Source organism: Magnusiomyces paraingens (assembly GCF_902498895.1).
Source record: "Magnusiomyces paraingens strain CBS 517.90 genome assembly, contig: contig4, whole genome shotgun sequence".
NCBI lineage: Eukaryota > Fungi > Ascomycota > Dipodascomycetes > Dipodascales > Dipodascaceae > Magnusiomyces > Magnusiomyces paraingens.
Window position 1 is genome coordinate 1,245,836 of NW_022474070.1, and position 21,862 is coordinate 1,267,697.

The following is a 21,862-nucleotide window of genomic DNA, read 5'->3' on the forward strand; positions in this document are numbered from 1 at the left end:
GATAATTGAAAAATTCTGGTTATTATTATTATTATTATTAATTTTTTTTTTTAGTAGTATATATAGTAGTAGATAATTAAAACAATTAGTTGAAACCTTGGGGTGTGTCTCATATACAAAAAAAAAAAAAAAGCCCAGGATTTCTTACGAGAGTTATTTGAATTTCATATGTTTATTTTTTTTTTTTTTTTAATTTTTTAATTTTTTAGATTTTTAATTTTTTTTTTTTTTTAAAAAAAATACTTCATTCAACATTCATCATAGACTTTCCCAAATAAAATCCATCATGGCCACCACAAACCAACAAACCCCATCCACTAGCTCTAAACGGAGTCGAACAGAACCACAGGATTCAGAAATAATACTCAGTGAATTAAGTTACAAAAAACATAAACCAGAAGTTATTGAAGAAAAAGTAGACGAAGATGAGTGGTCGAGGTTTCAAGCAGAAATAGAACAAAACGATACTGACAATGGGAATGGTCCAAGTAATACTACAAATGAAACAAATGAGACAAATGAAACAAATGAATCAAATCAAGTATCAAATTCATTATTAGAACATGAATACATTTCATCAGGAATTGTAATTCAAGCAGCTCCAAGCATATACTCTGAATCTAAAAAACAAAAAGAAGCAACATCTGTGACTAAGGATGAAAATACTACACAGCACAAAGAGACTTTACGATCCAAAAAATCAGGCCCAGATAGAGATCTTATATTGGACCAAGATGCATATGATAATATTGCGAAAGAGTTGGAGATTCAAGAGGAAATGTATGAGCGAGTAGACCGGATCAAGGCTCTAAGGAACCAAAAAAAAACTAAGGAGAAAGAACAAGAAACAAAACCAAAAGAATTACAAGAAGAATCATCAGATGAAAGCGATTATGAAGAAGAAGAAGAAGATGATGATGACTTACTCTGGAGAAAACAAAGTATATAGCTAAGAAACAATAATAATTCTCAAAACTATTCTTCTTTATTTATTTTTTATTATTTATTTATTTGTTTATTTTTTTTTTTTTCTATACATCACAGTTCATATCGCACATACAACTCATCAATAAAATGTGAATGCTTAATTCCAGGGTTACGTGCATTGCGGAACGCCAGTAGCGCCTTTTTAATTGTAAACCCTAGCCGTTCAATCATATAGCAACACAGGAAAAATCCTGTTCTATTAAACCCGTAATGACAATGTGTGCCAATAACTGCATCAGGGTTACGCTGCAAAATATTATCAACCAGTGCAATGTATCTTGATACTTCATCGCGCGATGGTGGAAGTTTCGAGACCGTGGGGAATTTATGGTATACAATATGTGTGAATGTTGATGGGTCATAAGGTGGCGTTTCGCGTGAAATGTCAATAATGTCAGTAATGTCAGGGTACAAAGCTTCCACACGAGAAGGTGAATGTTCTGCATCATCCTGCCGTAGAGTCTTCATGGCTCGGAAATGTGTTCCTTCAATCAAGTCGCTCACTGCTTCCACTTGCCGCCACTTGTTTTCATTTTTTAAACTCCACTTGTCTTTCTTAGACGCAAGAAACGCCAGCTGCCATCCGAGCGAAAGTTTCACGTCCACATATTTGGCTATAAAATCCGAAATCAATCCACTAACAACTTCAGGTTTCTCCACAAGACACATGTGTCCGGCATCGTGTAGAATTGTAGGTTCAATAGGTTCTTCTTCATTATCGTCCTTAGGAGTCACAACTGGAGAAGATGAAGATGCGTCTGAAGAGCTTGATGAAATGGGCTCGTCTGTTTCTTGAGCTGCTTTACCGGCATTCATTGGAAGTGCCTCAATCGCTTCCTTGGGGGCCACTGCTGGGTGTAACATTGTGCTACGGGCCTTTGGACCAAGCCATGAAGCAATGGTTTTTACATTTCCTGGAGGTGTGACTGCATCATCTTCTGCACCAATCAATAGAACAGGACACTCGACTTTAGCCCAGTCTTCTTTAGTTGATGCCCGTAGGTAGTATGCTGTTTTCATCCATGCAACTGCATTGACTTGAAGATTCCACCGTAGCTGTTTTTCGCGTACTGTCTGCGATTCCTTGGTACCCTTGGTGTGTGGCGAGATCATGCGCTCTACTGATGGCGATGTCAGTCCACCCAGCTTATCAATATTACGGAACACTGTGAACATCCATGTGGGCATATACCCCAGCTTAGGTTGAAGAGCTGCCAATCCAGGTTCTATATCGACTGGTGGACAAATGGCTATGATTCCCAGACATCTAATTCCGAGTGCGCGTGCCACAGCAGTGGCAAGCATGCACCCCATAGAATGAGCGAGAATTACCACTTCTCGGCCAGGCTCGTCAGCAGTAGCTTGAAGTACTGCGAGTGCTGTGCGTGTGAGAAATTCAGGTGTGTAAGCGGCCCATTCTGTGGGGGCCTGAGAGCGGCCGTGTCCTGGTAAGTCGAAAGCTACTACTTCGGCAAAGTGTGTAAGGTGGTCGATGAGGTCATGGAACTGGTTGAGTTGGCCTCCGAGGCCATGAAGGCAGAGAACGAGTGGTAATGGTGGTAATTTATGGCCACGATAATGGCGGATATGAACGACTCGGAGGTTGAGTGTTAGTTGGGTGGATGGTTTTACTGGAGAGTTATTTGTAGTTGTAGTTGTAGTTGTTGTAGTTGTAGATGATGTAGAAGATGTTTGTTCGAGAGGGACTGAGATCTTGCGGATCTGTGAATGTTTAACAATCAATGGAGGATCGCCATAATCTTCTAGCAAGCGTTTCTCGAGATCAGAGTATACAAAGAAGCTTTTGAGAAGGTCAAAGGCAGACATTATTGGAATATATATATATAAATATTTTTTTAAAAAAAAAAAAAAACAAAGAGTCAGTTAATTAAATCTTGGCTTGGTAGACAAAATTAAAAAAAAAATTAAAAAAAAAATTAAAAAAAAATTAAAAAAAAATTAAAAAAAAGTTGTTTTTGTTTTTCGAAGATAATTTTTTTTTTTTTTTTTTTTAAAAGGGCAAAAAGTTTTGTGTGAAGATGCAGCAGCAGCAGCAGTCAAGCCAAATGCAACGTGTGCGAGGGTTAGTGTTTGTGTGGAGAGAAAAAAAAAAAAAAAAAAATTAAAACAACACATAAGCAATTACATAATAAGCAAAGCCGTGCATTATTCTAATCACGTGTCTTATCACTAAATGACATAATCGCACACACCTTATCAGCATGCGGCTTATTGTAGTGGTCATAATAATTATTATTATAATTATAATAATAATAACCAAAATATATTAATTTATTTATTTATTTATTTATTTATTAATTGATTAATTGATTAATTGATTTAATTGAGTGAATGATGAGTTTTTTGACTAGCCGCCCCCCTTCTCCTCCCCTCCCCTCCAAACTGGTTTCAACAAGGTAGTAGTGCGGCGTGAGAAAACGACCAGGGTCTGTTGCACAAAAAATAAATAAAAATAAAAAATAAAATAAAAACCACAATTGACAAATTTGATTTTTGGCAAGGACCTCATTTCAAGAAATCTCTCCACATTTCTTCAAGACTCCTATAAAAGGAGCTTGGATTTCCCATGGAAGTTCTTCTTTTTTTTTATTTTTTTTTATTTTATTTTAATTGATTTCATTTCATTTTATTTTATTTTATTTCTTTACAAAAATAAAACCATCTTCTTATTTATTTATTTATTTATTTATTTTTTTTTTTAAATTGTCATTCATTTATCATTACACTATTAGTTTATAAACATACCTTATGATCCCTGTAGACTCACTCAGATTCTATTCGTTTGCTCCAAGATTGCAAACTTCAAATGTCAGATCATCCCCAAGACCACAGACGTCCTCTCCGGGACCTCTGGATCCTCTTTTCTCTTTGCCTTTGAAATCCTCCAATGCAATTACCTACGAAAATACTCCTAGATCTCCTCTGAACCATTCCTTTAAACTATCTGCAAAATCCTCTTCATCTTCATCTTCTGTTCACATTCCTTTCAAGTACCCCCAAGCCCATCCAACTACTACTGATAACTACTACTGCTACTACTATAATTCAGGATATCCTCCTACTCCTCACCATTCCAGAATCAACTCTCTCTCCGAATACGGCTACTTGTCTCCATCTCAACGCCTCTCAATTCCAAACGAATTGTCTTCTTCCGAAGATGAAGATTATGAAAATCACTCAGATGATTGCTTTTCTGATGATGAATTGCCCAATCGTGCATCTACACCTACTCCAACCCCAACCCCAACTCCAACCCCAAATCCTCACCGCGGTAGCTTTGCTGGTTCAAAGTCTGCTCCTTTATTCTCACCACCTCGTCCTAGAGCCAATTCTTTGGCTACAACTACAAATAAAACTACCAAGACCAAGCATCAGCGCCAGAAAAGCAACCTTGAGCTTCTCTCTGATGCCTCTGAAAAATCCTCCTCTCCTAATACTACTACTGGCTGGCCCACATTAGCTTCCCGTTACCTTCATTCCTCAAATGCATATTCTGTCTCAGCCCCAATTCCTTACAAAGAAATGTCGCGCCTCATCACAAAAACTTATGGCGGCCAAGTACGCATCTCCAAAAAGAGAAACCAGGGACGTGACGACACCACCTTGAATACTTTGAAGTTTTCACAGGACACGGCTGGACTCCCTTCTCCTCCAAATAGTCCTAGATCCACTCCTGCTGGCTCTCGACGTGGATCTAAAGCAGAACAACTCCAACAATCTCGCAAGGGCCTCCAAGGCCGCCCATTCTCTATCGACATGGACCTCGACCTTGTTTTCCCTACAGATATTGACGACCTTTATTATATCCTCTATTCCAAGGGTAACCCCCAGGAATCCCACAAAGTCAAGCTCTTGTCGTCCTATGAGGGGAAGCAAGGCACTTTGGTCCAAAAGCTTCCCAATGGCACAATTAGACCATGTCCCACAAAGCTCACTAGCACTAGTCGCTCAAGTACCATGAGCCGTGCTCCTAAATACAGCATCTTTTCCGACTCTTTGGCAATGGTGCAGCATTTCCGCCCAGAAGCTACTGGGTTTTCACTAGTGACGCCGATCCGCCAAAGCAGCACTCAACGCAGCGACTCCAAGAGCGGCACGTGTCCCGTTGTTAAGTTCACAATCACTCCTGTCACTGACTTTACAGTCCAGTTTCTCAAGCGCATGGCTCACCCACGCTACAAAGCTGACATGAAAATATATGTCATTCCTGTTCTTGTTTCTGAACAGTTGGACTTTTACACATCTGCTGCCATGTTTCTTCAGGACCAAAAGTATCGCTCTGATATTAGCATGCCCTTTGATACAAAGTCTAAGATTTTTTCCAACAAAACTTATTTGGACTTGCCCAATGCTGTTTACAGTGAGGCTAAGGAAGAAGAAGAAGAAACTGGCGACGAGACCATGGAGGACATGGATCGTGTTAAAGAAGATCCTATTGAAAACATTGTGGACGAGATGGATTTTTCCACTGACACTCTTGAAGAGACTGAAGGTGACAAAACTCTTGAGGAAGCTGAATGTGAAAACACTTTTATCAAACAAGAGTTTTTTGAGGAACTGCTTGTTCCTGAATCTTGTCCCCCCTCACCACCTATTGTGCCTGTGGTCCAACAGACCCGTCGCCAAACTTATAAGCCCATTCTGCCCAAACCAAGACCAGGGAACAGACTCTCACCATCACCAGCCCCGTCTCCCGTACGGCTCAATACTAAACGTTCTCAGCCTAAGGGAACTTCCACTAGAGGTATCAAAAAAAAGATTCCTGAAGTTAAGACGGAGAAACTGGCACATGTGGCAGCTTCTATTCTTTTGGCTGGACTTGCGACTTCGGCAGAAGAAGATAAACCCCAAAGCTCCAAATCAAAACTTGGCTTTATTTTGAATTAATTTTTTTTTTTAGTTTTGTTTTGTTTTGTTTCCTGTTTACTTGTATTACTAGTTTCTTTTTATTGATTCATTCATTTCTAATTTTTAATAAAGCTAATCTTTTCTTTTTTTTTTTTTATTCTGTACATTTTTTTATTCTACACATTTAAATAACCAAAACCGCTCCACACCCAGTCGGACACTCTAGCGCAGGACGGAACGTCGTTTTCATGGCAGGCGACGGTGTAGATGCAGCCCCAATACTACCACCAAAGAGCCGCTGATGCATCATCTTCGGCGAGCTTTGTGCAGACTGGATTCCAGGCATAGGTGCGGCAGGTGCAACCACAGGCGACGCGGAAAGCTGTTGCGATGGAGCTGGTGGTGCCGGTTGTCTCGAGGACGAACTCGGGAACCAGCTCGAGGGCATATACGTGGCACTATAACTGCGCTGGAAATTATATTGCCCGTTGCCATTATTTGCCGCTGCTGTCGCTGCCGCTGCTGATGCTGCTGCTGCCGCCGCCGCCGCCGCAGAAGCAGCAGAAGAAGATCCGGCAGAGGACGCAGCAACGGCTGACGACATGGGCGTTTGCGCAGACGGTGCACCTAATAATGGCGCACCATTGGGACCATAAACAGACGTGTGGCTTCGCGCAAGGCCCTGGTTAGGAGTAGCCCCGAAAGGTGCACCCAGGGCTCCGCCTCTCGGGGCCGCAATGACACTTACATTCTCTGGTGGGGGTTCCTTGATTTCCGTGGGGTCCGGGATATCGCCACACTCACGAGCCCAGTCCTGCAAACACTGCGCATGCACCTTATGGCCGCACTCAAAGAAACTGACACCAAGACTTTTGACAGGTAACCGGCAGTACGCGCACCCATCCAGAAGCTCTTGACAACTGCTGCAGTACCAGAACTCTACGCGTGGCGGAACACCTTCAACTGCAGATGATGAACCTGGTGCCGGCGAAAAAACAGCTCCCTTTAGGCCCTTCTCTTGCTGATGGCTGTGGTGGCGATCTCCATGTCCGTGCACCTGCTGGTACTCGCGTTCTGATCGTGTGTATCTTGCTACAATTTCTCCCATCAACCGTTTATCTGAGTCCTCATCATCATCCTCATCTTCTTCTTCGTCTGTGTACTGGCGCACCTCATCGACCAGTGTTGGTAGCCGCTGCTCGAGTGCGACACCGCGTAGCTCCATGTCGAGCATTTCGGCCTGAGCCGCTGCCCCGTTTTCCGAGAGCGGCGCCGCACACCGGTGACACACACTATCCATTGCCGTTTCAATCTGTCCGCGCTGCCGCACAGTATCAAACGGCGACAGCTTGATGATTTCTGCAGCAACAACGTGCTGCTCGTGTTTCCGCAGGTCTTGCAGGTATGTGTGTACCCACTCCTCCACTACCTGCTCGCCCTCTTCACACAGACCTTTTTCCTTTTCGTCGTCAAATGCATCGCCCACATGGTCATAATAAGGGTCCGAGCTCGGCACGCCGGACCGCGGACTAAGACGGACATCAGGGGGCGCCAAGTCGTTGTGTTCTTCGAGGTCGCCAAACTCAAATTCAAACCCCTCGCTATTTTTATGGTGAAAAGCCCCTGGGTAATCACGTAGAAAAAGCATGCCGAGCGTTGCTGCCAATTGGATGTCGCCCTGGGAAATGGCGTACCATGCGGCTTGCGCTACCATATTTTCGGCTTTCCAAGGGTGCTGCAGCTTGCGCTGGTAAATACGGTAGAGCTTGGTCAGGTCGGGCACAGTAACCGCATGTGCCATGCCCTCCAGCGGAGTCCCAGGCTTTTGGTTTTTGGATTTTGCATGATGAATATGGTGGTGCAGGTACGGACGAATGTGATGGGTGTTTAGGATCGGGTGCATCCTTGTCTTGTGATTTAGGTAGTGCGCCATATTGAACCCGTGCAATCTGCGGTGTGAGTAAAGACTGTGCTTGCTATGGACAGAGTAATGTGAAGACCCTTGACTTAAACGTCGTTGTTTCATAGACGGCCGCGAGAGAAGACTGTTGGTAGTTTTGTTAGTGGCATTTGAAGTGATGCGTCGGATCGGCTCTGCTTCTATGCTACTTGATTCATCTTCAGATTCGTAAGAGCCAACGTCGGAACTCGACAGAGCATCATTTTCAGATGAATCAAAGGTATCCTTAGGATATCCGCTTTCTTCGTTGCGAGACTCGTACCCAGAAGAAATTTCATCTTCATCGGACGACAGGTCGGGTTTGTCGCTGCTTTCCCTGGCGCTGTTTGTGGATTTATTAGCAGACCTTTGAATTGTACTTCCCTCACTTCCATTGCGTGGCCGGTCTGAAGCTTCTGATTCGTAGCTTGCGTATGCCAGCATAGCTCTTTCAATGTCATACTGCTCGATATTCGACGCGCGGCCTGCAGGAGCCGACTTGACTTCGTCGTCATCATCACCGCGCGACGCACTGCTGCTATCATTAACACTTTCGCTTTCGCTATCGCTTTGAGCGCCATTGTTGTACGTTGTCAGGGGTCTTTTTGCGGGCTCTTGTGGAGTCAGAATGCCGTCATGTGTGTCTCTTCGTCGGAACCGTCTAAACTTGGGGTCGTGTCGTGAGCTATACATTGCTGTCAAATCACCCATACTTTCACTATTAGACATGTATGGCATACGTGGGGATGATGTGTGATTGCGAGGATACATTTTTGGGTTTTTGCGATTCCAATCGCGATCTTGGCTCAATTGGTCAAAATATAATGGGAATTCGGAGCTGGCATTTGAGGAAGCCTTTTTATGAATATATGCAGGAGATGATGCAGTGGTAAACGGCACGGAGGTTCGTCTTTGTGCTGAGGTAGGACTTGATGAACTTTCTCCCGAAGATATAATATCATCCTTGGTGTATGTATGGTCTTGGAAAGAAGAATCTTCGGAGCTTAAAATGGGAGCAAGGTTGCTTGTATCTGCAAGAGCTGAGATTGGGCCACCGACAAGAGCCATTGTAGCCGCTATACTTAGGGTTTGTTGATTATCTGAGTTTCTAAGCCCGCTTAGGGAACTCACTGTGGATCCCTTGCGGAATTTATCGAGGGAAAGTTCGCGGGTAATTTTCAAGCTGGAATCATCGGCTGGAAGCGCGAGGGGGGAAACCTCAACCGATTTTAGGCTTTCAAGGATGCGAGAGGCATATGGCTGGAGAAGTGATCCGCTATGGTTGCCAGTGTTGATTAGATTTTTATTATATTGCTTCAAAAAGTCAACCCGTTCTTGTCCAATGACTTCCTGGAGCATGTACCATGTTTGACTTGTTCTGAATTTACCGGCCAGTGCGGCAGCTTTTGCATTGTATTCGCAAATTTGCACAGCACGCATTCCTGTAGTGGTATTTATATCAATGGCAGGATCTGTGGTTGATTTGCGCAGTGCGTTTAGACTAGGAGTACTGTCATAGTAGAGATAGTTTTCTGCACAGAATTGGAAAGATTCCGACGACCCTCCGGGGAAACTCATTGAATAAACAGCCTGGTATTGTTTTGTTGATGGAGGAGCAGGGACTGGAGGAAGAGGTTTACGTGAGCCAGTTGCAGAGACTGACAGGTTTGAAGAGCTCCCACGACGGCGGTCATCTTCGGAGGCGGCAGCAACAGCAGCAGCAGTTGCAGCGGCAGTCAATGCAGCTGCCGAAACGTTTGTCCCGCCGGCACCGGCTGGCAGTTCGTGTCCTGGGTCTTTGTCGTAAAGCTCTTCGTAACGGTCTTGGGCAACAAAGGAAAAAGTATCACCTTGGGACCATGAAAAAGCCTGTGAATTGAGACGTTTGATGGTCATATGGCTTGGATCCAAAACAGTCTGGGAAAAGGTTTTGTCTCGGGAAATACTCCAAAGAGTAGATTGCGAGCGCCAAAACACATCGGTGACAGCTTTAGTATGAGGTTCCAATATATAGTGTGGGATATGCGGTCTGCGAGGGTTCCAAATATAAATGCCATTATCATAAAGACTCATGTTGCAGCACGCAATGTCAGTGTTGAGAACGCCATATTTTGATGAAGCTGTTGAGTTTAAGATATCGTGTTGCCAACGGACCTTTGCAACAGGAGCTGGGTGCTGGATAACAAGGTCAGGGTTTCTATTTTCCGAGTTCATGTACCAGATTTGGATTTGCCGGTCAATTCCTCCAGTGACGATGTAGTCGTACTCTGGATGCCAGTCAAATGAGAGGCCGGATCCTGAGTGGGCGTTTATTCTGCGGTCCACCAACCGTGGGTATCGTGAGTCCCAACGCATGACTGCACCCGAGTCGTAGATTGCGGCATATTTGTTGTTATCAAAGGGAGAGCATTGAACTTCGCGGACCACGTCTCCACTTTTAAGAAATGAAATGGCAGGTTTCCTTTTAGATTGTCTTAGATCCCATATTTTAACACTTCCATCACCTCCGGCAGACACAAGATTGTAGCCATAGTACGGATGGAAGCAGATGGAGTTAATTGTACGGTTGGAGTCGTTAATTCTTGAAACTGGTTTGGGGGATTGCTTATCAATATTGTAGACAAGAATTTGGCCTCCTGAGGTGGACAGAGCTATGGTGTGACGATACTCTTGACGACCCCAGGAAAGGTCTGTGACATTGTGTAGCTTGTCAAAGTCTCTGTTTCTGCTGTCCTGGATACTGCGGATATCTTGAGCAGCAGTGGCCGAGTCGTTATCGATACGGAGGATCTGGAAAAAGTCCTTACCGGCAATTGCGACTGCATGTTCTGTTGCTGAGGGGCCCATAGCCAGAATCTCGTTTCGAGCATAGTATCGGAAATCCTTTTTTTTACTTGAAAATTGAGTATGAAAAAAAAAACAAAAAAAAAAAAACAAGAAGAAGAAGAAAAAACTTACGTTTCCATGTATCTTAATTGACGAGGAGACGAGGAGGTAGAGAATTGGTTAACTATTGATGCCGAATTTGCGCGCGATAAAAGAGGTCTACTGCTTCCTGGCGCTGTACTGAGAGACCGTTGGATTTGAGGGTTTTGGTGGCCAAAACTTGCGTAACCTGTGAAACTTCCACTGATGCTATTATCTCTACTTGGAGGATCCGAATTGCGGCCAGAAGAAACTGCGCTTTCACTATAAGGAGCTCTTTCATTTTCATAATCGTTATTGTTATTATTATTATTACTGCTACTGCTATTTGCGCCAATTATGACTTTACCGAAGCGCGCCAGCGCGCCTCCAGTCGCTTTGGCTGCCCGGTTCGCATACGTGTCCCGTGGTGCAGGAACTGAGACTGGAGGCACGCTACTGGAAGTAGTGCTAAGATCTGTGCTAGTGCGTGGGTGATATGGGGACTGAAGCTCTTGGGGCAAGCCGAGAACGCTGTGATCTCGCGAGATGCGAGCAGGTGGATGGTCAGGGTCCATGTGGTGGGTTAGGTTTGGAGCTGCAGATCCGTATGAAAAGGCAATGTTTTCTGTGGAAGGATTACTAGCTGGGCGAGAGGCTGGAGATGTAAAGATTCTATGGATATCATCGTAAAGGGTAGAATGGTCGTAGGGTCCATTGGCCATTGTTGGGAAGATGGGTTGTTGTAAGTTGTAAATCTGGTGGGGATAATAATAATAATAATGATAATAATAATCTTGTTTAAAAGGGGGAGGAAAAAAAAAAAAAATTAATAATAATAATGGAGGTTTAGCGTGAAAAAGGCCGGGTAATTTAAAAGTATTAGTAATATTATTTGTTATGGGAGCTAATGTACAGTTTTTTTTTTTTTTTCCTTCTTCTCTTCTTTAAATAAGAACGACGGCCTTTTGGTCAACAAGAAAGGCCACGGCAGAATATCGCAAGGCGTAGATGCCGCCGTTATCAAGTAACAGGCGTTGGGTGCCTATAACCACGGGTTCCAGAATATCTTCCACTACCCTTATAAAGACCGTTCGATTGAGGTCTGGAGTTTCGACCATTGGCACGTCATTGGAGTCGTCTAACGCGCGCAGTTGTTCAGGGATTCGTCCTAGAAACTGGATTCGGTAGAGACGAGTCAGGATTTGATTATGACTAAAAAGTTAAAGTTAGAGTGAGTAGTTAATAAGAAGTAGTAGAAATAACATACGCCATCATGTATTCAATTTCTTCTTCGGAGAGCTTGCTGCGTTGGAGATCATCGCTCATTAGATGGATGGTGTATTTATCAATCTAAACCTATTAGTTAGTCAACATAAATCACAAGACCAAATTACAACTTACTTTTGCAAGTCGAGCACGTAGGTATCCTCTCATTATAAATTTGATTCGTTCTAGATCGGTTTCTACTAGCAGTAGTTTAAGTTTAGTGTCGGTACCGCGTGTTAAATCCATGCTATTCATTTCAATGTATTCTATTTGTTTGCGGATACGCTCCAAAACCCGGTCAACTAAGGCACGCTCAAAATGTAACAATTCCGGTGCCATACGTTCCGAGATCCAGGCCTGCTTAAGGGCCGCCAGGTCATCGGCCGCGCCCTCAAACAGGTACCCGGAGGTATCTCCGAACCCCATAAAGCGGTCTTTAGCTGCTGCACCACTGTGAGAGTTCCGGTCATCAAGGTTATCGATCATGGCATTAAAATCAGGGCCCCGAATGGGTGATGTGGGCATCATGGATGAAGAGCGGTCGCTGTGGCCCATGCGCGACATGGTATCGTGGGACATGGGGGTTTGGGAAGTTCTTAGTCGGCGGGAAGTGCCTACCGATGAGGAGGAAGTACTATGAGCACCGTCACTATGAGGCGGAAGCCCGCCGAAGGTCCCGTCGGGTTCTTCGTCGGACATTTTGAGTTTGAGGGGAGGGGGGAGGGGGAAGATTTGTTTTTGTTTGTTTGGTTAGGGGTTGTTGTGTTTGTTTAAAAAAAAAATAAAATAAAATAAAATAAAATAAAATAAAATAAAAAAAAATAAAAAAATAAAAAAAGTTGTAAGGTTACCACCAAACTTGGCCACACCACACAGACAAGAAGAAAGAATAGAACAAACAACTATTAATCATGAGCAGCAGGCTGATGGAAATAGAAGCCAAAAAGGCTCGTATTGCGGAGCTTAAGAGATTGCGAGAAGAAAAACGTATGCGTACTGTTTCTTCATCTTCGAATTTATCTGAATCGGTAAGAAAATTGGTTTTAGAAGAGATTTTTTTTTTTTTTTTTTTTTTTGATATTGACTTTTAACTTTTTTTTTTAGAAACCTTCATCAACAATTTCCAAAGATATTGACGATCTGGTCAACAGTTTAGTAGGATCAACAGTTTCAAGATCAAGTACTCCATCGGAGAGTGCAAGAAATGCGTCTTCTCTTTCTATGAGAGAAGTCCAATCTCCTGGGTATTTAATTTTGTTTAATTTTATTTATTTTTTTATTTTTTTCAATCTATACTAACAAATTCAAGCACCCCAATTAGCATATCTTCGCTAGCAGGATCGCCCAGAACATCGCTTCCTGGATCCATGCAACCTCCATCGCTACCTGAATTTGAACGGGAAGATTCATTTAGCTCGACCACGGACGTTGTTGCACAAGCTGCTCCACCTGCAGTAGCAACTAGGCTAGAAACTATTACCTATTCTAAAGAAATCCAAACATCTGAGTCTTGGCTACGAGATCAGCAAACAAATACCACGGAAGAGGAAAAAGAAAAAGAAGAAGATGATTCTAGGATATCATTTTCAGGAGCATTGAGTCGGGAAGAAATGGCTCGACTAAGGGAAGCGATTCGTGCTGAAGTGGAAGAAGAGTTTAAGCGCAAGATGGTACAGGACACACCTAAACCTGCGGGGCAAAATAAAACTCAAAAAGAAGAACAATTTTCTGCAATTGAGATTGAAATTTGTGATAATAAGAATAATACCCCGGAGGTTGAGATACAGTACAAGGAAAGAGAGCAAGCGGCAGACGAACTTGCACAATTTTTAGATCAGTCACTCAAGGTAGTGTCACGAGCGCTGGATTACGATTACGACATTACTACGGACTATGCAGCCAATAGTGGGAATGGGATCTCGTCTTCAGTTTTTGGGGCACATGGGTCAGGATCTACGGGGCCTACTGCTGAATTGACTGAGATTGCACAGTTTTTTTCTGCAGAACACTCTGCAGGTCGAGCCGTCACTGATTTGGACTGGTCGCCGTTCCACTCGGAGCTGCTGGCGTCAGCATATACGGAGCAGCGGGTAGGAGCAGGTGGTGGATCTTGTGGGCCCAAGGGACTTGTACTTGTGTGGAACATGCATGCCCCAAGTCGTCCGGAGTACGTGTTTACTGCACGGTCGGATGTTTTGGCCGTACGGTTTTCGCCGTTTGATGCGAATATTTTGTTAGGAACTGCGTATAATGGGCAGGTGATGGCATGGGACATGCGGGTACCTCCACGAGGTGGTAGTAGTGGCAGTAGTAGTAGGAGCGGGAAGGGTTTGGTTGTGGGATACCGGGACCCAGTTTTGACTTCACCACTGAATGGGTCGGGACACACGCATCCGACTTATACGATGGCTGTGACGGGGACCCGACATGCACACACAGTACTGACTGCTTCAACAGATGGGGTTGTGTGCACTTGGGCTCCAGATATGCTTGCAGTGCCGCAGGACCGGTTGACGTTGAGTGCACCGTTTATGGGGGCAGGTGGTGGGTCATCATCTGCGGGGCTTTCTGGGCTTTCTGGGATATCTGGTGCGCATGGGTTGATGGCCAGCATGAGTGGGTTTCGGAGTGATGAGGTTGCGCCAACACAGCTTGCGGTACTGCCACGGGACTCGTCAAGGTTTGTTGTTGGGACAGAAGAGGGGGCGATTTACTCGTGTGCACGGTTTGGTCAGGCCGGTGCACGAGCCGGGATAGTTGGAGTAGGCGATGGGCGGCCATTGTCGTCATCGTTGTCGTCGTCTCCGAATGGAGGATTTGGGGGGGCGTTGTCGTCGTCGTCGTCGTCCTCATCTATTGGGGGTGTTTATAGAGGACACAGTGCACCGGTGACTTCATTGGATTTCCATTCACCTAGGGGGCCGTCTGATTTTAGTGATTTGTTATTGTCCGGGTCTTTGGACTGGTCCATCAAGTTGTGGCGAGTGCGTGGGGGGTCTTCGCATTACCCTGCACAGGTTTCTCCAACGCGAGGGGCTGGTGGTGGTGGGCTAGCCAGTTTAGGTCTGGGATCTCCTGGGAACAGTAGCAGTGGTATTGGTGGACCTGGAAGAATTGCGCCATTGCTGGACATTGCGCGGGACTATGAGGTTTATGATGTTGCGTGGAGCCCTGCGCATGCTGCTGTGTTTGCTGTGGTTGACGGGTCGGGTCATGTTGAGGTATGGGATCTTTCTCGGGACACGGAGGCACCTGTAGCTCGGGCCAAGCCTAGCGTGTATTCCGGGGGTTTTAAGCAGAAAAAGAGGAAGATAAAAGGAAGGCTTGAAGGGGCGAATTTTGAGGAGGAATTAGAAGAAGAAAAAGAAAAAGAAGAAGAAGCAGCTGAAGAAGGAAATGACTGGAGAAACCACCGGAGCCCAGAGAAGAATAATGGCGGGGGGTTGTCGTATTTGGGTACTCGGGCAAGTTTAGCCGGGATACATGGAGGTAATGGTAATGGTGGTAGCATCCACGGCAGCATCCACGGCATTACTAGTAGTGGTAGCAGCAATGGAATGAGGGGGTCAACTGGGGAGTATCTTGTACGTCCGTTAAACCGAGTAGCCTGGGACAAACTGTCACCTGAAGAGGTAGAAGATCAGCAACAGGAAGACTCTACAGGGGACAGTGACGTATCTACTAGGGGGGCAATGACTGAAACTGGGACTGAAGCTGAAACTGGGACGACAACGACAACGACAAAGACAAAGACAACAACAACAGTTCGAGAAGGTTCAGAAAGTACCAGAGGAGGAGGTAGTTCTGGAGCATCCAATACTTGGGGGTCTGGTGGGCGACGAGTGGCTGTTGGTGGAGTAGATGGGATTGTGAGTGTTTTTGGGGTTGGCGCGGGGGTTTGTACGGCCAAGGCTGGTGACTGGTTGCAGATGGAGCGGCTTGTTGCACAGCTTGAGGAGGATCTTGTTGCAAGTGATGGCAGCAGCAGTAACAACAACAACAACAACAACAACAGCTTTTTGTAATTTTGAAGTTTTTTCCATGGGTGATAAAAAAAGAAAATAAGATAATAAATATATTATTAATATATTACTAAGCATAAAATATAACAAACAACAACAAATTTAAATGTTGCAGCCACGGCTTTTGTTTTTTTTTTTTTTTTTTTTTTTTTTTTTTTTTTATTTATTTATTTATTACTTTATTAATTTATTTATTAATTTATCTATTAATTTATTTTATTTTAATTTAATTTTTTTTATTTTAATTTTTTTTTTTTTGAGGACGGATGATGAAATACTTTAGGTAAGTTATAAATTTTCAATTTTCTTTTTTTTTTTTTTTTTTTTTTTTTTTTCCCCCGCAAAATGTTTTTTCTAAACGGAACTTCCCCGCTTTTTTTTTTTTTTTTTTTTTTTTTGTTAAGAAGCAACAACAACCCCACCGGATTATCTGGGACCGATCGATTCGGAGTTTTTCCGAACATTGGAACTTCAAGATCCTAAAAATTAAATTAAATTAAATTAAAATAAACTAAAATAAAATAAAATAAATAAATTAAATAAATTAAAAATAAAAAATTAAAAATAAAAAATAAAAAACAAACCCCCGCATTTGGTTGCTCCACTTAAGAAAGAAAATATTATAAAAATATTATTAAAAATATTATAAAAATAATAAATAATAATAATAATAATAAAAAAAAAGTATATAAAGTCCTTCAACTCTTTACCAATTGAGTTTTTTTTTTTTCATCTTTTCTATTCAATTAATTCTTCTTCTTCTAATATATATATATATATAAACCAAATCTAATACCCCCTTTCCCCCTCAAAAAAAAAAAAAAAACGAAACCAATGGCTACCCTCTCTGCCGAATCAATCTCTCAAATTAAAAAGCTTGCTGCTGAAGCTACAAAGGACCCCGTCTCAAACATTCCAGGTGTCTCCATCGCTATCATTAACAAAAATGGTGATCTTCTCTTAGAACATGCAGCCGGCCAACAAGGTGCTACCACAACTAAACCAATGACTACTGACAATACTTTTTGGATTGCTTCCTGCACTAAAGTTTCTGCTACCATTGTTGCCCTCCAAGCTGTCGAAAAGGGTCTTGTGTCCCTCGATTCTGCTGACGATGTTGAAAAATGGTGCCCAGAACTTGCAAATATCCCCATTATTAAGGACATTGCCGAAGATGGATCAATCACCCTAGTCCCTAAAACTAACCGTATCACCCTCCGTCATCTCCTCACTCACACAGCTGGCTTTTCATACGCATTCTTTAACAAAAATTACAATGAGTACGCTAAACTCTTTGGAGTCGACGAACTCACTGGTGGCCCAGGATGCACAAATAAGTTCCCCCTTATTTTTGAACCTGGTACTAACTGGAGTTATGGTGTCGGCATTGACTGGGCCATTGATGTCGTTTCCCGTGCCTCTGGAAAATCTTTCCAACACCTCCTAGAAGAGGGTATCTTCAAACCCCTCGGATTTACTCTCGTATCTACTACCCCATGCAAAAATATTAAAGACCGTCTGGTTAAGATGCACCAGCGTGATACTGAAACTGGTAAACTCACTGAAATTGACCACCCTATTTGGTGGCCCCTAAGTGACAAGCCTGATATTGCTTCCCAGGCATACCAATCTGGTGGAGCTGGAATTTTCGCAAAGCCTGCTGAATACGTTCGTGTTTTTGCTGCTCTTCTTAATAATGGTGTTTATGCCCCCACTGGTGCTCGTCTTCTTCAAGAGTCTACTGTAAAGCTCATGTTTGAAAACCAGATTCCTCAATGGCCAGATTTTGCTCGTGCTGGTATCCCTGCTATCCAACCAAATGTTACTCATCCTCTTCCTGAAATCTTCCCTCAAGAGGGTAATCCTCCTCAAGGTTGGGGTCTATCATTCTTCCTGACTCCAACTGAAACTCCCTATGGTCGTGGTAAAAATACTGCCTTTTGGTGTGGCATTGCCAACCTCTACTACTGGATCGACGTGGAAAAGGGTGTTGCTGGCTTTGTTGCCGCTCAATTATACCCCTTTGCCGATCCCCAAGTTATGAATCTGTGGATTGGAGTTGAAGCTGCTACTTATAGCGGTTTGACTAATTAGTTTATGTAATGACTATTAAATTTAAATATCAATGTTAATGAATATTACAATTTGAAAATTATGTTTTATACTGAAATATCTCAATTCAGTTTGGCTATTTGTTTATATGTGAATATTATGGATTTTGTTGCGAAAGTACCAACTTATTAATTATAATTTCTCACATTAAATAAATTAAATAAAAGTATATTGTTTTAATTTATTCAACCTTTTTAATAATTATTGCCATATCTACATTGTTTGTGGATTTACCAAAAAAAAAAAAATAATTGTCCACTAAGAAATATATCTAAATACCTTAAAAAAGAAGCATTAATACCTTTTATTGCAACCTGTAATATTTCTTCCTTCATTTAATTTATAGTTCAAAATCAAAAAAAAAAAAAAAAAACAATCAGATAAATTTTTTTTCCTATTATTTAATACTCAGCATTAAAATTAAAACTATTACCTTCGAAGAATTCTGCAAATTCTACTCCAAGGTAGTGGGATCTCATAATTAACTCCACATACGATGTTCAAAAATTCTTTTAAACTAGAAAATTGACTTGAAAATTAAAAACTTTTTTATTTTTTATTTTTTAATATATCTTTAAAACTTTTAATTTCTAAAAATTGTTTGTTTGTTTGTTTGTTTTTATTCAAGGGTTATAGAACTATATAACATCAGCATCTGCGCTATCCTTTTATTGTCTGACTATGTGACTTGCCGGTTTTCATTTGTACCTTTTTAGTACTGGTGGTTTCTGTTCTGTGCGTCTCCGGTAGCCCGGAAGATGGGCCCTGATGCCAGCTTACGAGGAACAGGGAGAACCAGTCTGTCGGTCCCAAAACCTTCCCAACCCATTTCCACTTATCTTCACGGACGCCCATGTATTTCTTAATCTCTTCCGCCAGAGATACGGCCCGCAATCACCTGCAGGCTATTTAGACTGTACGGAATAGTCGGCATTCCTGTAACCAGGGTAGCCTATGGTTTTCAGTCTAGATGTATACTCCCGTACACATCCTCAGGAAAAAGGGGGTATTCTGGGAATCGAACCCAGTATCTTCCGCTTTCGAGCGAACGTGTTATCCTTTACACCATCCAGCCCTTTTCCCTATTTCTAAAAATTTTAACATTTTTCACTAACATAAATCTTAACCTTTGGTTTATATTGGCATTTTAAAATTAATTTAACATGAATTTACTTGGGCGTCTGGTGTAGTTGGCTATCACGTTCGCTTAGCATGCGAAAGGTCCCCGGTTCAACTCCGGTGTCGTCCACTTAACTTTTTTTTGTTTGTTTGTTTACATGTGCTAAATTTGTTATAGGGATTTACCCCTTGAAATCCACTAAATTACACTGTTGAAAATACGTGGGAGGGAAATGGGAAATGCCCCTAACAAAATGGTCGATTTCTTATAAATCTGCCAGAAAATTTGATTTTTATCTCCTCCTCATCCTAATTCGATCATAAAAAATTACCATCTTAGGAATTCTTTGATAATCATCAAGACAAACATTACTAAGATTGATTCAATTCTTACTAAAATATAGCACAATCCTGACTAATTTATCACGTGAAACTTTTCCATTTTCCCACCCATTTATTTTCAAGTGTGTTATATCAGCTTCTCACCCTCCCCTCCCCCCACCCCACTATTTCCACTATTACCACAACTACCATTATCACCACTACCTTTTTTTTTTTTTTTTTCTCTCTCTACCATATTTCATATCTCTTTACTACAAATTGGTTATGCCCGATCTTTGTTTCACTGATCTTCCTTTATCTGTTCACATAGGCATTTGCAAGTATCTCCATCCGGAGAGAATTCTTGCTCTTAGTGAAACATGCTCCACTCTAGACAAGTATTACCGACCAGAAGCCTTACGGAATGTACTTTTGGGCCCCCGCCGTCCTTCCCGTGGAATAAAATTTCGCCCAAATAAAATATTTTATTATGATTGTTTGGAAGTTCCATTTGAAGTTTTATCGAACCCACAAAAATATAGTTGGTTTTGGCCAGAAGAAGTCCGTCGTATTTATGTATATGATATCAAGCACTGTGGAAATCATGATGTATTTACTGAGGAATTCCCCATTGAAAAATACTCAGGTTTATTTTTCATTCAAGTCTATTTGAATAGAGAGTTGTCTCGCTTTTCCTATATGTTCGATCGTCGTTCTTTGATTAACATTGTCACATCCAGCGAATCAACAGTGCTCCGTCTTCCTGGCGCATTCACTAATTCAGAAGAAGATTATGAAGAAGATGATGAAGAAGATGATGAAGAAGATGATGAAGAAGATGAAGATAATTTTGATGATTCAGTAAAAACTATCCCCAAATTCTTTTTCAGACATGATATTTTTACCCCTATTCGTCGTTTATTGCTCATCCAAAAACATGAAATCCATCCTTCCATAAGAGATATGGCTCAGCACGTGAATCTCGTTAATGTGGAAGAAATTGATGTGGTCTTTTCACATGACTCATGGGTCGTGTTTATTCTTTCTCAACTTCAATACGCTCCCAGACTACAAAAATTCTCCATCACCGTGAATGTTGAGGTTGACGAAGGTAAACCTGTTGAAATTGACTCTCGATTGCGTCTTCTTGAAGGCCTCCCCTCGACAATTAAAGAATGTCATGTGGAAATGTTAAAAACTGGATCTAATGGAATTTCAGGAGGACACCCTGGTAAAGATGTACATACTTCAACTATTGTTGTACTTCCTCAAGTTACCAATATTAATTTTATTTGGCCAATTGATCTCAAGGCCTTATCAACTCGCATCCAGTTCCCTAATGTTAAGCACGTATCTGCCGGTCACTTTTCAAACCGTGATAAACCTTTGGACCTCAGTGAAGATTATGTCAGTTTTAACCCTTACGATGAGGACGAAGATGCCATTCCTGTTAACTTTGATGTGCTCCAAAACTCAGTAACAATGCTCGATGTTTCTTTAGGAATTGTACTCATGCCAGCCGCTATTTTTTCTTTGGAAAGTTTGATTCATCTCAAAAAAGTCAATTTATCAGTCCCTAAAAATACAGTGGAATTTTCTTGTGGCAAATACTTTACCTTCCTTAAAGACCGTGAGACTTATGAATGTGGACCCACTATGGATGGTAAATTTTATCTAAATTACCTAAATGCCCCGACTCTTATTAAGGCTGCTTATGCCACACCACTTAAGGCCCTTAAGCTATTAAATCCTAATGATGCCGATACCACAGATATTAAAACGTGTGTACGTTTGGAAGCCTTGTATACCATTATATACACAAGACCAAATATCCAATACTTTAGAGTCAACTTCAAAACTGACCCAAACTCGTCTCCTGCATTGCAGCGTCTTATTGCAAACCCTCCTAAAACACTACAACAAGTTATGCTCGATTTTACAGGGGATATCAGTCTAAAGTTTCTTTTGACCCCAGTACCACAGTCCCACTACAGATTGGTTGTTCATTCACATGCAAAAACATTGATTAATATGATGGAACAAGGAGATCAAGATTTGTATCAATACATTGACCCATTTAAAGCGTCCTCTTTTACCGAAAAGGACTGGAATGATTTTAGAAATAACGATGTTATCATGCGTGTGCTTTATGATGTTGGCCAAAAGCGCAAGTTTGCCAAAGAGCTAGTTGATGAAGAAAGACTCAACCTTGTGGAAACTGTATTCCGTGATTTTAAAACTATTGAATGGTTTACTCCAGTATCTAATTACCAATTGTTCACCGATGATTTTAATGGATGGATTTAAATAAAAAATAAAT

General features: G+C 42.1%; 8 protein-coding genes across 8 annotated transcripts; 5 read left to right on the top strand and 3 right to left on the bottom strand.

Annotated features, from left to right (window-relative positions):
• Nucleotides 1-286: 286 nt before the first annotated feature.
• On the top strand, nucleotides 287-949 carry SAPINGB_P005174 (uncharacterized protein; the record flags this gene model as incomplete). The annotated part of the gene is made up of 1 exon (XM_031999889.1): nucleotides 287-949. The coding sequence occupies one exon, from the start codon at nucleotides 287-289 to the stop codon at nucleotides 947-949; it is 663 nt and encodes a 220-aa protein (XP_031855780.1).
• Nucleotides 950-1,038: 89 nt separating this feature from the next.
• Nucleotides 1,039-2,814, bottom strand: SAPINGB_P005175 (uncharacterized protein; the record flags this gene model as incomplete). Its single annotated transcript, XM_031999890.1, has 1 exon — nucleotides 1,039-2,814. One exon carries the CDS (start codon nucleotides 2,812-2,814, stop codon nucleotides 1,039-1,041), a length of 1,776 nt encoding a protein of 591 aa, XP_031855781.1.
• Nucleotides 2,815-3,756: 942 nt separating this feature from the next.
• On the top strand, nucleotides 3,757-5,895 carry SAPINGB_P005176 (uncharacterized protein; the record flags this gene model as incomplete). Its single annotated transcript, XM_031999891.1, has 1 exon — nucleotides 3,757-5,895. One exon carries the CDS (start codon nucleotides 3,757-3,759, stop codon nucleotides 5,893-5,895), a length of 2,139 nt encoding a protein of 712 aa, XP_031855782.1.
• Nucleotides 5,896-6,040: 145 nt separating this feature from the next.
• On the bottom strand, nucleotides 6,041-11,424 carry SAPINGB_P005177 (uncharacterized protein; the record flags this gene model as incomplete). The annotated part of the gene is made up of 2 exons (XM_031999892.1): nucleotides 6,041-10,688; nucleotides 10,754-11,424. 2 exons carry the CDS (start codon nucleotides 11,422-11,424, stop codon nucleotides 6,041-6,043), a joined length of 5,319 nt encoding a protein of 1,772 aa, XP_031855783.1.
• A 222-nt stretch (nucleotides 11,425-11,646) lies between these two features.
• On the bottom strand, nucleotides 11,647-12,667 carry SAPINGB_P005178 (uncharacterized protein; the record flags this gene model as incomplete). Its single annotated transcript, XM_031999893.1, has 3 exons — nucleotides 11,647-11,914; nucleotides 11,970-12,052; nucleotides 12,104-12,667. The coding sequence occupies 3 exons, from the start codon at nucleotides 12,665-12,667 to the stop codon at nucleotides 11,647-11,649; spliced, it is 915 nt and encodes a 304-aa protein (XP_031855784.1).
• A 212-nt stretch (nucleotides 12,668-12,879) lies between these two features.
• SAPINGB_P005179 (uncharacterized protein) lies at nucleotides 12,880-15,993 on the top strand (the record flags this gene model as incomplete). Its single annotated transcript, XM_031999894.1, has 3 exons — nucleotides 12,880-12,996; nucleotides 13,073-13,212; nucleotides 13,290-15,993. 3 exons carry the CDS (start codon nucleotides 12,880-12,882, stop codon nucleotides 15,991-15,993), a joined length of 2,961 nt encoding a protein of 986 aa, XP_031855785.1.
• An 831-nt stretch (nucleotides 15,994-16,824) lies between these two features.
• Nucleotides 16,825-18,084, top strand: SAPINGB_P005180 (uncharacterized protein; the record flags this gene model as incomplete). The annotated part of the gene is made up of 1 exon (XM_031999895.1): nucleotides 16,825-18,084. The coding sequence occupies one exon, from the start codon at nucleotides 16,825-16,827 to the stop codon at nucleotides 18,082-18,084; it is 1,260 nt and encodes a 419-aa protein (XP_031855786.1).
• Nucleotides 18,085-19,827: 1,743 nt separating this feature from the next.
• On the top strand, nucleotides 19,828-21,849 carry SAPINGB_P005181 (uncharacterized protein; the record flags this gene model as incomplete). The annotated part of the gene is made up of 1 exon (XM_031999896.1): nucleotides 19,828-21,849. The coding sequence occupies one exon, from the start codon at nucleotides 19,828-19,830 to the stop codon at nucleotides 21,847-21,849; it is 2,022 nt and encodes a 673-aa protein (XP_031855787.1).
• Nucleotides 21,850-21,862: the final 13 nt, after the last annotated feature.